Here is a 16,835-nt window from a genome sequence, read left to right as displayed (position 1 = left end):
GGTGGCATTGCTATTATTTCAGCATGGGGAGGAAAAAGCTAAAATAAGGGAAATCTCCAGGCTACTTCCAACTCACCCTTCAGGAAGAGCTCCCTGGAAGACATTTGTGTTAGTTACAAATTACATTGTTAGCATTGTACCTAGGAGCCCTAGTCATGGACCAGGTCTCCATTGTGCTAGGCGCAGTACAAACATAACAAAAAGTCAGTCCCTGTCCCAGGAGCTTACAACTCAAGTATAAGACAAGATGGGTACAGACAAGAGAGTACAAACAATCAATCACACTATCGGTCAGCTTGGCAGGCAGTGGTCTCTGCAAACCAACAGCCTAAATTGCAGTTGAGTGTTTTGTAGGCATCTTGGGAAAGGAGTGTTTTGAAGAGGGTAATGAGGCTTTGTGGATGTTTACAGGGAGCTCCTCCCAAGTGTGTGGAGCAGCATGGGAGAAGGCATGAAGGTGCTTGTTTGAAAATTTAACAAGTGGGCGATGGAAGCTGGCAGCATGGGCCAGTCGGAGGTGAGTGTCGACAGAGAATGAGACCATCAGTAGTGGGGGATTGAGTGTGAAGGGTGTTGAAAGTGAAGACAAGCAGCTTATATATGATGAAATATAGAAGGGAGAAATAGTAGAGGGATGACATAGCCAAAACAATGGGCTGGGAAAATGATCTTTACAGCAGGATTCTGAATAGGTAGGACCAGGCAGGACAAGCTTGCATATGTCAAGGCCAGAGAGAGGGATGTTGCAGTAATCAAGTCACAGGATGTTGAGAGTTTGGATGAGAGTTTTAGCTGGACGGATGGATAAAAAAGGCTGTGTCTTGTTGTATATCTACACTAGAGCTGGAAGATGTACATTCCAGTGCAAGGAGACATACCCACACTAGCTCTGATGGAGCTAGCATGCTAAAAATAGAGTGTAGCTACAGCGGCACAACAGGAGGGGATAGCCACCTGAGTACAATCCCATCCAAGACCATAGGTATGTACTTGGGGTGGCTAGCCGCTGCTGCTGCTCGGTCCACTGCAGCTGCGCTCTATTTGTAGCGTGCTAGCTCAGGTCTGTCTCCTCGAGCTGGAATTTTTACTTCTTCCAGTACTAGTGTAGACACCTTTAGAGATGTCATGCAGAAAGAATCAGCAATATTTAGATGCTGCCTAAATGTGAGGACCTGAAGAGAGGTTTGAGTTGAAGACGACACCCAGGTTACAGACCAGAATGACAGGCAGGATGGCAGAGTTATTCACAGTGATGAAGAAAGGAAGTAGTGGGGAGGGCTTAAGTGGGGGGAAGATTAGGAACTCCGTTTTACCCATGTGTAGCTCAAGCTGATGACTGGGCATCCATGAGAGGACAGACAGGCTGAGATTTTAATTGGAAAATGCTCAGTGCTGCATAAATGAGGCACAAAACTGAAGAAATCCTGAAGAACACCGCTTGTGCCCTTGAAACTGCCCCCAAAGTTCTTTCCAGCAATGCTGCAAAGTTGAGGAGGGGCTATGAATACCAGCCCCCTGTCTTGATCCAAGCCCAGGGGAAACAGACCAAGCCAAGGGAATCCCTGGCGCCCCTGTTATCCTTAGCAATGCCCCTTTCTCTACCAGAATGGCTACTGAGCTACGGCAAGTGAGTGAAAGACGCAGCAGAATCCTGTCTGGAAGGAGAGGTCAGAGGAACCTCAGGGTGGAGACAAAGTGGAACATACATGTAGAGCTGTTGACATTCCAGCAGCTGGGAGTGGGGTGTCATTTGTTGTGGGAAAAATATTTTAGAACATGCCTCAGAACAGTGGAAGTAGCAGAGTACGCAGAAGTAAAGGCTAAAGTAGTGGATCTTATGGCGAAAAGACATTGGAGAAATAATGCAAAACATGTTAAAACTTAACTGTAAAGCAGATCTACTGTGAAAAGCAACCGATGAACCCCTATTGTACAAACTGTTTGGGGACCAAGGAGTTCATAAAATTTAACATCAAGATTACAGAAGCTAGAGCGCAAAAGTTGCAGAATTGTGCCCTGAATCGCTTTGTTCTCATCCTTCAAACCAGTGCAAAGCAGTTCCAGAGGCATTGGAATGTGTAGGGATGTCAATTTGTTCTTCATCCATGTCACTTTTATTATGTGATTTTTTTTTTCCATTGGGGAAAAATTATTTGTATAATTGCTTGCAAGATTGAGGCTCATAAAATTGAGGTTCTACTTATATAAAAATGGTTTCTTCCTATACAAAACCTGCACACTTTGTATTCATAATCATTTCTGCTCCTCTCTCTCTCTCACACACACACACACACACACAGAAAAAAAATCTAGTGACTACGTTTTTATTCTGAGTGTGAGAGAGCGAGACGGCATCAGAGGCTCAGACATCAGCAGAACTGTTAGTTAAGTTCCAATTGTAGGCCAAATTCTGCCCCCAATTATACTGAGGACAGAATTTTTCCTTCAGAATCCACAATGTGTGGTGATACATGAACAGAAACTTGATTCTCAGGTCCCAGGTTGAGTTTGCAAAACTGGCAATTAGAAAAGCCATTTTTTACTGTATGAATCCAATACATTTGAGGCAGAGGCAACTCTAAGATTAGAGTTAAAAAGCTACTTTGTTCACTGCACACTAAGGCTTCTTTTACTCTCCATGTTTTGATACATTTAAAAATATTTTGTTTACAAAAGATTCACTCATTCATCTAATGACCCACTAGGCTGAGCACTGCATAGAGTCATCCTGTAATGAAACAGCACTAAGCCCACCGTGCAATCCCTGACACTTACAGGAATTGTTCATACAGAATTTAGCTGGCTTTGTGATGTGTGCCTTGACTATTTCCCACTACTTCACAAACTGAGATGCATCTTATAGCCTCGGGGGGTTCCCTAAGCTGGCAGCTACAAAAAGCCTGAACTGAACAGTCATGAGAAGTGAATTAATGAACTTCAACATCACAACCCCTCAGACTGCATGGAACAGCAGCACTGACATTTCAGCTTTGAATTGTGGGCTGTGCTGCTCTTTTTCCAGCAGGTGCAGTTGGAGGGGGGAAGTTATCTTCCCACACACTTCTTGTAGCTGCCAGAAAGTCTGCATGGAGGAAAAAGTCTAAATTCTAAATGTGTTCTGGCAAAAGTAAATGTAGAGATATAGGGTATGTCTACACTGCAGTGTTAGCAGGACTTGAGTCAGCTGACCTTGGGTTACAGAATCCAGGGCTTGAGCATCTACACATTGTCAACCCTACATTAAGAATTTTCTAACCTGGGCTTGAACCTGGGACTATGACGTCCACACTGCAGCATGCAGACCCCAGTCAAACCAGCCATGTCCCGAGACTCCCTAATGCCCTCTTGTGTTGTAGCTGCTCTAGCCTTTTGACTGTAGTGAACTGTGGGAAAACTTGACTGTCCACCCTGCACATCAGAGGAAGTTTGAACAGCCTCCCAACACAGCCTACTGAGCAATCATTTTGGTCTGTGCACTCCCAACTACCAGAGACAGCAACATGGAGGAGGCACCATTTGAAGAACTTCTGTTGCTTATGCTTTCACTCCTGTGTCAGGGAACAGGCAAAGCTTCTGTGAGATGCTGGTGGACATTTCAGCAGCGTTTTCTGACCCACCAAAGGGCACCTGACTAACTTTATAATGGAGCTGGAGGAAAAGGAGGCAGCAGCACCACAAGTACCCAGGCATGGCAGACTTGAACTGGCTGATGCTGCTCATTACACTCACTATAGCTGCTGATGCTCCCTATGTAGATCAACGCTTTTGGAGCAGGACAACAAGCAGAGGTAGGCCCACAGCATCATGTGGCTGACAAACAATGGGCCCAGAACTTTTGCATGAAGAAAGCTACATTTCTGGAGCTTTGTGAGCAGCTTGCCCCGACCCTCCAGTGCAAAGACACGCATGAAGGCACCCATGCCACTCCAGAAGTGGATTGCTATAGGCCTCTGGAAGCTGGCTACCCCAGACTGCAACAGGACGTGGCCAACCAGTTTGGTGTTGGGAAATAGACCGTGGGTAGGGTGGTTGGCAGAGGTTTCTGAGGCAATCAGGCATGTGGTTTACCCAAAGTGGCGGGCATAATAGATATTCCTGAAGTAATGGCTGGCTTTGAGAGAATGGAGTTTCCAAACTGTGCTGGGGCCATTGTTGGAACTCATGTGCCCGTAGTTTACCCTCCTCAAGGAGCACACGAGTAAACCACAAAGGGTACTATCCATTGTTATGTGGGCCCTCATGGACCACAGAGGCTGATTTATGAATGTCAGTATGGGCTGCATTAGAAATTTCATGTTGGCAGGGCTTTTTGCTGATCAGGAATCTACATTCATGGACAGGCTGGGACACTATTCCCACCAAATGACATTGTCATGAACAGAATTACTATCCCCATTATTCTAGGGGACACTGCATGCCCCCTTTTGCCTTGACATATGAACCTTAAGAAGCCCCGGCAAAAGGTTTAATATGCTCTCAGCGGGTGTAGAATGGTTGTTGGTGTGTTTCTGGCAGATTGAAATCCTGTTGGCAATGTCTACAGACCTGTTTGGATGCCAGGATCAATCATGCTGTGCACATTACTGTGCTCTTCACAAGCTTTGTGAGACTTTTCTTCAGTGGACCTATGACAGTGAGGGGTCACTGAACCAGTACACTCAGCCAGAAAGTGCCCTACCATTGCTGGAGCTGGATGCACCCAGGCAACGGAAGTCAGGGATGCTTTGTACTCCCTCACTATAAACTTGCTTGGCCCAATAGAAGATGGGCTCATTGACTTGGGGTGGAGGTTCAGTGCTTGGGGAGGGATAGGGGCTTGAGTGCCATGCAAGGTACTTATGAATGATATGACCACTTACAAAATGGGGGCAGGAGGTGATTGACTTCCTTATATGAATCCATATTGTGATTGAAGTGTGGGTTGCTGTACCTAACTGTATAGAGGAATGGTGTTTGCTTATTAATTCCTAGATGTCCCTGATCATATGGTTACCTTTAGCATTTTAAATACACATTGTATGATGCCATGCAGTGATAGCAATAAACTTTCTTGGGGACATTAAAAGCTTTATTTATAAATATGTCTTAGAAAAGTACAACATTCCCCCATTGCCAGGCAGGCCAGCTGCCATTACTACACTAACACATCACTAACAACAGAACCTTACAGGGGACAAAAAGTGCTGCAGCAGAAGCCGGTACTTTTGCAACCATTATTGAGATCAGCTGCTCAAACAGTTCTCTCTGCTGAGGTTTGGCCTCCTCCCTTAGCTGCCATTTCTGTTCCAGAAACTTCAAAGCAAGTGCCTGTCCTCAAGCCCCACAGCCAGCCTCAGCCTTTCCTCGAGCCATACATCTCTCTGTCTTTGGTACTGGACCTGATTGGTGGCCCCGGCCAGACCTCAACTATAGGTTCATCACGGAAACACTTCCTCTTGGAACAATCTGTAAAGCTATGTTGGGCCAGACTTATACTGAACTGTGGAGGCATAGCAGCCACTAGAGGTCGAGACACAGAGAGGAGTTGGTTCAAATAGCCCAGTGCAGGAGGACATCAAATGTTACTTTTCCATACTGAACCTCAGTATATTGTGAGAGGGATGCTTCAGACCACAGAAGCTCCCTGGACACAGCCTGGTTAATCGCAGCAACAGAGGTGCAGAGGCAATGGTAAGTTGTAAATTCAAAACTGGTTTTTGTTTTCTAAAAATTGCAGAACCATTTGTGCTGGGGATGGGAGGTGGGCAGTCAGTGGTCATGTTACAAAGGCTTTTCCAATCATTTCATGCATGTGGTGCCCGACTGGCAAAAGGAGATGTTATTTCAACCTGCTGGTGAGAAAATTGCAGCGTATGCAGCCAGTGTATTCAAATGCACAGTGACTGAACAGCACATCTGAGTGGAAAGGCCTGGACACCTACCGAAGTGGCCCTGGAACATAAGCCCTTCCCCAAAATGTGACCAACTTATCTGGAGTTCATGCTGCAGGAGGAGTTTGCATCTGTCAGCATACGGGATTGGGTCAGACTTCACGAGGGAATCAACAGGATTTTGTGTTAGGTTCCACCTGGCTGAACCAGATATGATTGTATGCAAACACATGTAACTCCACTGCTGTGCCTTCCCCCCTCACCCTGCACATTTCTGGACTCATTTCAAACCCAGCCGTATTTGAGGCAAATTATTTTGTCACCTATAGACTGCCTGGACTACCTTTACCTAAATGGACTAGATTTGTGAATGGATTTCTTTCTCCTCCCCACACAGTTCACTGTTTCCAGGTGGCTCATTACGCTGCTGAGTGGTTACAGAGTGGCAAACTTACAGGAATGGCAGTGGAAGGTTAGTATTTTTAAGAAGCAGGAGTGGCCTAGCAAAAATCTGCCTTTTCGCTTTCAAGGCGTTTTTGCTGTTTGTATTTCCCGATCACCATCTGGAACTCCATGTTAGAGAAAGGTGGGGAACCATGCCCCTGGGATACAATCTCCTGTTAGTGGATACATGCTTCTAGCCAGGACTTCTAATAACTTTTGCATTGGTTCATAGAATGGAAATCCATCCCATTACTGTATTAAATGGAGTCAAACTTACCAAGCTCTGGAATGGCTTCTGACCTGTGTCGGCTGCAGGCTCCAAGGCAGGCTGTTCTTTGGAGGGGAGGCATCGAACAGCTCCTCCGAATATGGCCCTAGGATGTGCTGCTGCTCCTGTGGCAAAACCTCCCCCAGGACTCTTTTCAGCAACAGAGTCACTTTGCTGGCCTCACTCTGGATTCTGAGGCCAGCAGGGTGCCATCCCAGCTGACCAGTTCATCCTGCACCATTGGCTCTGTTCTCGGCCCAGTGCCCAGCACCTGGTGAAACGCCTCATAAAATGGGCACAATAGTGGTGAGTTGCCAACTGTGTGGTTCTGATCCCTGGTTTTCCTGTACTCACTCTTGAGCTGTTTAAGCCACTCCCTACGCTGGTTATAAGTCTGATATATTTGCAATGCTGCCAGCTTCTTCACTATTTGCTGGTAATGCTTGATCATTCCAGTATGCTTACTGTGGTTCTGCTGGCTTTGCACCAGAGATTAATCAAAATCTGGCTGCGTTTCCATGACTGTGAAGCAACGGGCTTTGCAAAAAAGGCTGGTCAGTCTCTATTGCAAATGCTGAAAGCTTTCTGATGGTGCATTTGCAGGTCTCTAGTCAGAAGCCAATGGAAGGGTTAATGCTGGCTCACTGAGCTGCTGCAGTACACCAAGAGGGGTCAATTCCATTGGAGTCAATTGAGGATTCTTGGGATAGAGAGGACTAAGGAAGGTGGCCCATGGGATTGTGGGATACTTTTGGCCAGCTCCCAGGACACGAGTCAAGCAGGATTATGTTGACATTGCAACTCAATAGGCCTTGAACCCTGGTTCCTGGCTTGGCTTGGCCCCTCCAGCCCCACAGGGTCCTAGGTCAAGGCTGAGAGATTTGTATGTAGATTGAAAGGGGAGGTTTAAGCTCAAGCTTGAGTCCAGGTTTACAATGCACTGTAACCATACCCTTAGAAGCTCATGGTTTGCTAGAGATGCTTCAAATGATGAGTGTATGGATAACTGCATGCACTATTCCTTATAAAAGAAAGCACATCCGTGTAACATCTGTAACACCACTTCATTTGTTCATAATGGTTCTTTGAAAACTAAAATGCTTCAGTTTACAGCTCAAGTTACTTTGCCTTTGTTTCTTGTCAACTGATTTCATCCTGTTATACTACTAACCTTTGTAACTCAGAGTTCTCTGTACTGAAATAAGGAGTCTATGTTGTTGTTGCTTGTTTCTCTCCCATAGGCCTTGATACAATTTCCATTCAGCAGTTGAAGAAGAAACAGCCTAAATCTTTGACCGAAGACTCAGGTTTCCACTATAGTTGGTAGCAAGGCTTCCTTTTCCTGACATCAGATGCTTCCTTAGGTTGTGATTCACACATTTCCTGCCTCTCTACTGACTAGCTCTGTGTGTGCTGGACTAGCTCACATGTACATCACGTGCCCCCCTGCACCAGAGAAAGAAAGTACTCCATCTAAATACACTGTGAATAATACTTAGCATTTATTTAGAAGGAAAATGAAACCTAGTCTGTAGACTTTCCTACCTCGCTACCCTGTAGAGATGGTCATGCTGTTGAAGTTTGTTAAAGAAAAATCTCCGGGTAAAAATGACCTATTGACACTGTCTACATTAGATCCATTTTTCAATTTCCTTGCATTGGTTCTGCTTCAATTGTGTTAGCAACTTTGATAGAATGGTGGTGGACAGCTGCAAGGCTAAACCCTTAACACTGTAGCGGCTGCAGCAGCAGTTGTCCTAGTGCTGGTAACAGCAATGGCACTAAAAATGTGAACAGTGGATATTTTTCATAAGTCATCCTAGTGTAGAAAGGGCTGTTGTTAGAAGTCATGCCAGATTTGTGCATTTCTCTTCAACCATGGTATGAAAATAACTCAGAAATTAAAAAAAGTCTGGATTACTGATTTGGAGCTTTTATCAATTTTGGCCTATGCATCGATCCTCCCTTTTAGCGGGCTCGAGAAAAAAAAGCTCGTCTGCACCTCTACTTGTACATCCCTAGTATTTTACTTAAAATACCTCACTGATCTACATATCCTATGTTCCAGGAGAGCAACCAACAGCTCAGGCAGCAGGTTCTCCAGACAGTCACCTAATTCCTTGAAGAGATCTGCACCTCTCCCATGTTCTTGCTTTGAAGTGTAAAATAATGTATCCCTTTGTTCTACAATAGATTCCAACCCTGCATAATTCAAGACCTCTTCATGCCATTTGAACTTGGTATGTTAAAAATCACACTGAAATCTTCTCATTTGGCCTGCTAACTAAAGAATTCTTTTTACTAACCTGACCCCACTGACTCTTGATCAGTTTCACTATGTAAAATACATGGAAAAAAATGAAATTAAATCAGGTTATCTTTATTCTGGTAGTTGTGACACTTCACTTGGCTTTGAAGTCTTAAGTATCCTGTGAACAATGGGTTAGTGACATCAGCACTGCAGTACTAATATTCCATTCCCATTATCACAAATTATGAATGTTAGATATACAAATTGAGTATGGTGACTGCCTGGCTTTGAAAAGCAATGGATGGCTTACAGATTTTAATATACTGAACGCTACTGAAGGTGTGGGATTCCAAAATGAATGGCGAGTCAACCTATTCCATCATAATAAAATGTAAAATAATTTTGTGATAGGCCATTTGATTTTCAAGGAGGGAAAACAAGGATAAAAAGGCTGAAGTTCTCATGGTATTTTATTTACAGGCTACTCAATACATCTTATATACAAATGGCTTAAAGAAATATCAACAATAAGTAAGCTGAATTAACAGTTTCAGTATTTTAAATTTTGTTGCCCTAAAATAATTCCTATGATAAGAATACTTAACCTTGTTCAGTGAAAATTAGTTTGAATTTAAGTCCAGCACTTAATTTTTAAATATGACAGTTTAGATCTGAATCACTTTTCTGGCAATTTTTTTTATTTAATGGCATACTTAACTGCACAGAACACATTAATACTGCCTCAAACAATTTTAATCATTAACCAAGATTTTTCCACCGACATAATTCAATTCTGAGACTTTTCATCCTTTGGAAGTGGTTTATTTTTCTCTTCAATCTAAAACAAAAATTCAAAAAGTTTGGCTGAAATTTATTTCCTCTACTGGAAATGAAACATGGGGCCAGATCTTGTAGTTTGGGACCTAACGGAGTTTTAGCCTGAATAACAATTGCATGAAAGTTACCTGTGCTAGTTTTAAGATTAGTTTTACAGCTTATTTATAAATCTCAGCAACTGATGGGCCTTTAATAACTTTTTTCAGACTGGCACTAACTCCTGATATAAATATAACAGGAAAAGCAAACTCAAAGCATCAATAGTTTACATTAAAACTCCTTCCACCTCTGTTTTTCGTTAAGCATCTGATGCTTAGGATGATAAAAGGTAATAGTAATTAAATATGTATGGAATAGGTATGAAAAATATAAATATGCAATTTTTAAAATGTATAAGTTTAATTTTCTAGCAATTACATTTGCATTTAAAGATCAGCTTTAGTTACCTGGATGGGGGGAAAAGTTGTAGGTTTTTTTCTTTTTCTCCTGTTTCTTCTACTCAGGATTACTTTATCCTAGGATCATGAATTTGTTTTTATGTTAGTGTCTCTCTCTCCTTTTCATTTGGCTGAAGTTATGTAATATCCTATTAGTGCAAATTGTTATGCCTGTCATACTAGTACTATGTGTTTTACATTTTTTTACTCCAGGTAATGTTGGAGACCACTTCATTCAAAATTAACTATTCAACCCGTGGAATAGGTCCAGGATCAAATACTTTAATCTGGATGGTAGAGAAAAACACTTTTTGATGTTGGGTCCAATTCTCTGCAGTACTTCTAGGAGGTGCAGCACAGATGTAATCCCAAGGGGATAGGGGGCAAAGTAACTTTGAGCCATTTTTGCACTGCCCATATTCTGGGCACATCTTAGAGCAGCCACGGGGGTTGCTCTCATTTTTTGCAGCCTTCTGAGGGCTGGGATTGCTAGAGAACTGTACACTATGGAGACATGACCTCATTATCTTGGCTGCTTGTAAGGGGAGCGACATAGGGCTCATAACCTAAAATTGTTCTGACCCTTGCAGGATAGCAAAATGTCATACAAGGGCTGGAAGTGGGAGAAATCTATTGCCTGGGTTTTAAAAGAGGCAAGATTATTGTGGCTGAGTAATTCAGCCTGACTTTCTGAATTATTTGAACAGTGTGGACCATTGGTTTTCAAATGTTAGGCCAGTATTTCTTGAACTAAAATTAGTAGAAAATCACTGTGCAATACATATACCAGCAATGGCATGTGAATCGACTTGCTAAATCTTAATGCATTTGTTGTCATTTGGAAATCAGCTTTGTGTCCTTTTCAAGTGCTCTTTTATTCTTATTCAGTCAAGATCAAAGTCTAAAATTAGTCAGATGTTTTGATACCAACCAATACATTAACATGCCAAAGTTTCTAACTACATGGAACACCTTAATTGTCTCAGTATTTCAGTTCATAAATCAAACTGCTCTATTACTATTTATGTGGACAAGAGAGGCTGGCTTTTTACAGAAACTTAGGTGAAATAAGTGTATCATCTGACTTGAAAGTTTACCTCTATGCAGGAAGCTGTAAGAGGTATGATTTCTTCCTCACATTTTATTTTTGAAAGTCAAAATCACTTATTCCCAATTTGTTCTTTATCATCTACTTTTCATTTGGACTTACCTGCTTCTTAGGGAAGTCTCACAAGGCTATTTTTTTTGAAGTGCAGTACACATTAATATTTGACCATGCATTTCTTGCCACAAAGGTTGTATATGGATTTGAAAGCCTTTTGTCAGATTTTACACCTAACTTTTGCTAGATTGTTATTGTTGAGCCTGGCTTTTGTTTTATCTGAGCATACTTTTATAAAAATGGTAAGACGCTATAGCTGAACACGACAATACTAACACTATTTTGCTTGCATTTATTCTCTCCTGCAAAAAATACTAATATGTGTTTAACTCAAGAAAAACTATTCAAACACAGTGTCATTTTATATAAAGTGTTTAATTTCTTTTAAACACAGGCTATTCAGGTCACAAATATTTGTTTCCAGCTTAGCTGCTTTTATTTTCAGACAGCAGGATTCTCTAGTGTGGCTGATGAGAAGAACTTGGATAACTATGAGATTTAGAGGGAAGTCTAAAGAGATAAGACTCACCATGATGCAACTGCAGATACTTGAACACTATTTAGCTACATTTTAATGTTCTTCACACCGTATGCTGCAATAATTAGTCATAAATTAGAACCAGAATTTTAAATGAAATAGACAACTTTGGCTTCTAATCTGAAAATCCAAGACGTCACTGACATGACTCTACTGGTACTAGTGTAAGTAGAAATTTTACCTTTTTAAAAGTAATTAAACACTGTTACATAATGTATCAATTTATCAACTGGATAATCAGTTGGAAAATTGTATCCAATATGGGCTATGAAACATTCTTTTCAGTACATGGAAAATATAGCCATATCCCCTCTCTGCAGGAGAGAGAGAGACTGCTGTTCTCAGAGGAAAACATGCTGGAAAGTATAACTAATATAAAACTGGAGTGGTGGCTTCTGGTAGCAATTTTAGCTACAGTAATTTTTTTTGTTGTTCAAATCAAGTATTACAATGATCAATGGAATAGCTGAATATAGAAAGGATTAATTGGCACAATCCCAGTTTCCAGAAAATTTGAACGGCTAAATTTTCTATGTTGCATTAAATACTGGTCTTTAACCTTGGAGGCTTTCCATAATGCTTTTATATGTGGTAAAAGAGGAGACAGTGTCAGCTTTCCACACAAAACTCATTAGCTATCACCAATGACATAGAAGAAAAAGATTTCTCTCATTGTCTTCTTTACAGTCTATTTTACCATCCATAGCTCAGTATAAAGTAGATCTTATTTGGCAGAGGACTACAGAAGTTAATACAGCTTTTAGAGAAAAGTTGAGGGAAACCTACCTTTCTTTAATGTCTTCACATTGACATTCTCTCAGTAAATTCAGTTTGGGGAAGGTCATTTCAATGAAGAGAAAACTTAGTATACCTACTAAATTGGCTTAGCTGACATAAATGGCAAATATGCCACTTTAAAATGCGCTCTATCCAAGTTGCCTATAATTATCTCTGTTTTAATGTAGTGTATCTATATTTAAGTATTAATCTTTGAATCACGCTACAAAATAACCTTAAAGAAAGGGAATTTCCTTTATAAGAAAAATGTAGAGAATTTTTGCAGACCTTAAACTTACACGTTAAGGCACTTACCATTCAAGTAAAACAGTTTTGATACAAACATGTCTGGGAGATGGGGAAACATTTTACTACACCATCTTTTTTTTTTAAAGAAAAAAATAACATTGACCAAATATTTATAAAATTGTTGCATCAAGAGAAAGGTTGTGTTTTATTATCTGAAATGAGCACAAAGTACACCTTCCACAATAACACTGAAAGCAGTGCAAAGACTGACAGTGACCTTTGACTAAAGGTAGTTTTGTAAAAAGAAAAATACCAAATAAATCAGTGCCCTGCTTTGATTGTTGTAAAATTTTTTACATAAAAGTTGGTCCAAACTTACAAAAAAAAGCACAAATGTGCATAGTTCAGAAGATCTGAAAGAGTGCCATAAAAAGCTGATGTCCCTAAATTTAGCATCCACTTAAAACTGCCAAAATACAAAATAAAATTCATAACTAGAATTTGTGAACATGTACACTCAATTGATCTAGTTTTCAGACAGCATGAGTTTTAAGCAGTTTAAATTTTCCTACTGTATGCAAGACCCTTTTCCACATAAAAATAAAGCTGTTGAATTAACATTATTCAAGTCTATTGGATTGCTGCTTTAAACTGCAGCTAGAAAAAAAGTCTTTCCAGATAAAAATGATGTGCCTGAGGAAAAACAGATACTCAGTATGGTAATCCTCTGCCTCGCCCTCTGACTGTTGATGTGCTAATGTGTCCTCTGTATCCTTGGGAATATCCAGGTCCTTGGGCTGGAGAAGTCCAAGTTTGTCCATGGATATGGCTAATGCCACTAGGGTTTTCTTGTAAATTACTTCCATAACTATAGTTGTGCATCTTTGTGGACAAAGAATGAGTACTTTCTGACCCTGTGGAAGTGTCGCCACTGTTTCCCAGAACTGCAATAGGGCCATGGCTATATTCAAACCTATGGTCCTTATCTCCACTAAATAGCAGGGGACCAGTGTTGAGGTAAATGTCTCCATAACCAGTTACTGAGCTGGGAAATGGTTCTGAAAAGGCAGGAGGTGGAGGTGCACCACTAGAGTGAGATGAAGCAGTACTGTAGTTATCCAAAGACTGAATATCTGAATTTCCAATGAAGCTTCTCCTTTCCAGTGCCCCAGATGATCCACTTCCTATTCCATCACTACCACCATAATGGGCAGAAGAGAAAGAAGATCCAAAATTATCCTTGTAGTCAGTTACATAGGAGTCTCTTGCCTGATAATCCACACTAGTTGTTACTGGTTCCTCAGTTGGCTGAACCTGATGCTGAGAAAGCAGTTGTAGAAGAGCAGCTTTCACCCCAGCATGAGGATCCGTTCCTGAAGAGCTAGAAATAGGCAAATGCTGGTTTTCTGTCCGATAATCTAGGTCGTCTTCTTCAGTGAGAGGTGGTGGTTCTGGTGGCTCAGGAGGACGCTGGTCTGGGGGCAAGATGCGAGGGCGTTCTTGTTCTGGTGTTTGGTTTAGAAGCCTCATCTCAGGCTGTCTAACCAAATCATCTTGACCTAAATGGATTAAAAAGAAGAGCCTTAAAACAAGATCTGAAATTACGTTTGACAAATAATTACCATACCAAAAGGGGGAAGAAAAAACACTTTGCAAAAATTCACAAAGGTTTGCTACTGCATTTCTTCACAAAAAATAAAGGTTAATCAACTAATTAAATTTAAGAGTATCTAAGAAAAGGCATTTTGGAGACGCAAAAAGAGACCACCCTCAAAGGTTTTTCAGAACTGAGAGTTCCAGGATACTCCTGCAAGCACACCTGATCAGCTAACTTAAAGACGGGAGGAGGGTGTGTGTGTGAATTGCACAATATCCTTGAGGAGGTTGGTAGCAACAGATGTTATGCCAGAAGGGGACCAGAAAGTGCACCAAAGATGTGGGCCAAAGCCCATACTGACATGGGTTTTGGGAAAGGGACAGAAAGGCTGCTATAAATGGTAATGGTAGAGATTTTACATTCCTTCACAATAGTCTTCTACAGAGTCGCCAATGCTATTTAGTAACAAGTAAACCAAAATGCACTGAGGACATATGGCTGAAATACTAATCTCATGATATTCAACAAAAGAATTAGAACTTTGAGAAGCTCCATCAGTTAAACATTTAATGTGTGCACAGTATGTATGTAAATCATAGTGTTTTAATGAAAATTTTAAGTTGACCATATTCATTTCAAAAATGGAAAATTTGCACACACTGGTCAGGTAATTAAAGGAAGTAGGCATGGACAAATTTTGATGCGGTAGTTAATTAAACAAAAGGCGTTTACTTAAAGGGACTCTGTTAAAGTTGGTAAACCAGTGATCTACAATTAACTAAAGGAGACATCTATTTTTCCAGTCAAAACCAGTTATTCCTCACACTGAAAAAAGCTGCCAAACTTTCCATCAGAAAAGCAAACAGGTGTATATGTATATTAGACAGTAAAACTTTCAGAGTTGTTTTTTGTTTTGTTTTTTAAAAAAACAACTGTTTGTACAGCACCTAATACAACGAGGCCCCAACTTTGCCTGGGGCATCTCGGTGCTACCATAATAATACAAACAACAACACAGTGCCAGTATAACTGCATGTCTACACCTTAGAGTAAGCTGTGTCTGTACAGTATAATAAAATCAGTCAATTATCTATGAAAGTTTTATAAAGATATTAAGTGACAAAAGGAAATGAAATTACTTCTCACGTCCTCAGTGTCATCGCTCCTGTGCATGTTTTGCTAATGGGTATGGCATAACCATGCATACACGGGGTACAAAGCATGTTGTTAGCTGCTTATCTCCAAGTCAATCTCTCTGGTGGTCAAGATGTCTACTTATCAACATTCAAAACTGTAAGTACCTGCACATGAGTATAATGATTTGATCAGATGTGGGTAAACAGATGCTGGAGATTCCGTGTCCTCCTGGTTATCAGATGCAGGAGTGCGGGGCTCTGGAGGCTGCCTGAGTTGTAACGACATTTCATTTCCTGATCCATTCTCCTTCTCCTCTAGGACAAGATCTTTTTGCTTTGTTTGCTGAGTCTTTATTAACTGAGACAACAAAACAGCAAATGCACTCTGCACAGCTGCCTGGGCAGCATCAGTCTCCAGTTTCGGCTGAGTCAGCTGAGCAGGTGGTACAGCCGGCTGAGTGACTGCGGGCTGTGGCAAAGGCTCCTGTTCAGGTGGTGGTGGAGGCGGCTGTTGCTCTGGCTGTTTTTCACCTGCTGCCAAAATACCAGCAGGGATGTTTATTTTATCTAGTTGCTGCTGAGTCTCTGCATTTATCTTAATATTCAACACTTCGGCAAAATGTGCCATGCTAACACTTGATTTAGACTGTAGAAGATTTAGCAGGATTGCCACTTCATTCTGGTTTAACTGCTGTCCAGTGCCTGTTTTCACTAAAGACAAAAAGGAGTTTTAAAAGTGTTATTTAGAACGGTCATATTTCAGAGGCTCCAAATCAAGCTTAATATACCATGGCTGATAATCTTGGCGAAGTACAGGTTTCTGACAACACAGAAATGGAATGCTTTTACAAATTAATTACATTTGGAAGAGTATTAATAGGAAATTGAATAGCATGATCCAATACAGAGAAAATGACTTACAAAGGGCACGCCCAGACACTAAGACAGATGAGAAACATCATGTTTGAGCTCAGTTTTCCACAATACAATGAAGCTGGGTTTAAGACCACCTGCCTTAGACAGCTGTAAGATTTCCAGTCACCACAAAGTCTCCTATCTTTGACATATTACATCCCTTTGCTTAAAAAGTGGCCATCTGCAAAACACATTTCCAGTCATACCCTGACCCTCCAGATGCTTAATTTGTATGCTGTGACACTTGCTAAGGTGACCAGACGAACTGACCCAGAAGCTAATGAGCTATCTGAAGGTAATGGCATAAATGCAAAACTACTGAGAAGGACAAGTGCTGAGTAAGATAGAAGACTG

The 16,835-nt window shown here is 41.2% G+C and overlaps 1 protein-coding gene across 1 annotated transcript in view; it reads right to left on the bottom strand.

Moving 5' to 3' along the window:
- Positions 1-12,549: 12,549 nt before the first annotated feature.
- LOC113407038 (cyclin-dependent kinase 13-like) overlaps positions 12,550-16,835 on the bottom strand; it is a 64,537-nt gene continuing 60,251 nt past the window's right edge. The window contains exons 14-15 of the mRNA XM_026654120.2: positions 15,732-16,277; positions 12,550-14,392 (exon numbers count right to left, since the gene is read on the bottom strand). Coding sequence (XP_026509905.1) covers positions 13,545-14,392; positions 15,732-16,277 — 1,394 coding nt within the window. The 3' untranslated portion in view covers positions 12,550-13,544. The remainder of the gene's footprint in view (positions 14,393-15,731; positions 16,278-16,835) is intronic.

The sequence above is a fragment of the Terrapene carolina genome, unplaced genomic scaffold (genome assembly GCF_002925995.2).
Source record: "Terrapene carolina triunguis isolate 2854851 unplaced genomic scaffold, T_m_triunguis-2.0 Scaffold182, whole genome shotgun sequence".
Lineage (NCBI taxonomy): Eukaryota > Metazoa > Chordata > Testudines > Emydidae > Terrapene > Terrapene triunguis.
The sequence above is the reverse complement of the archived record's forward strand: the minus strand, read 5'-3'. Positions and strand labels throughout refer to the sequence as shown.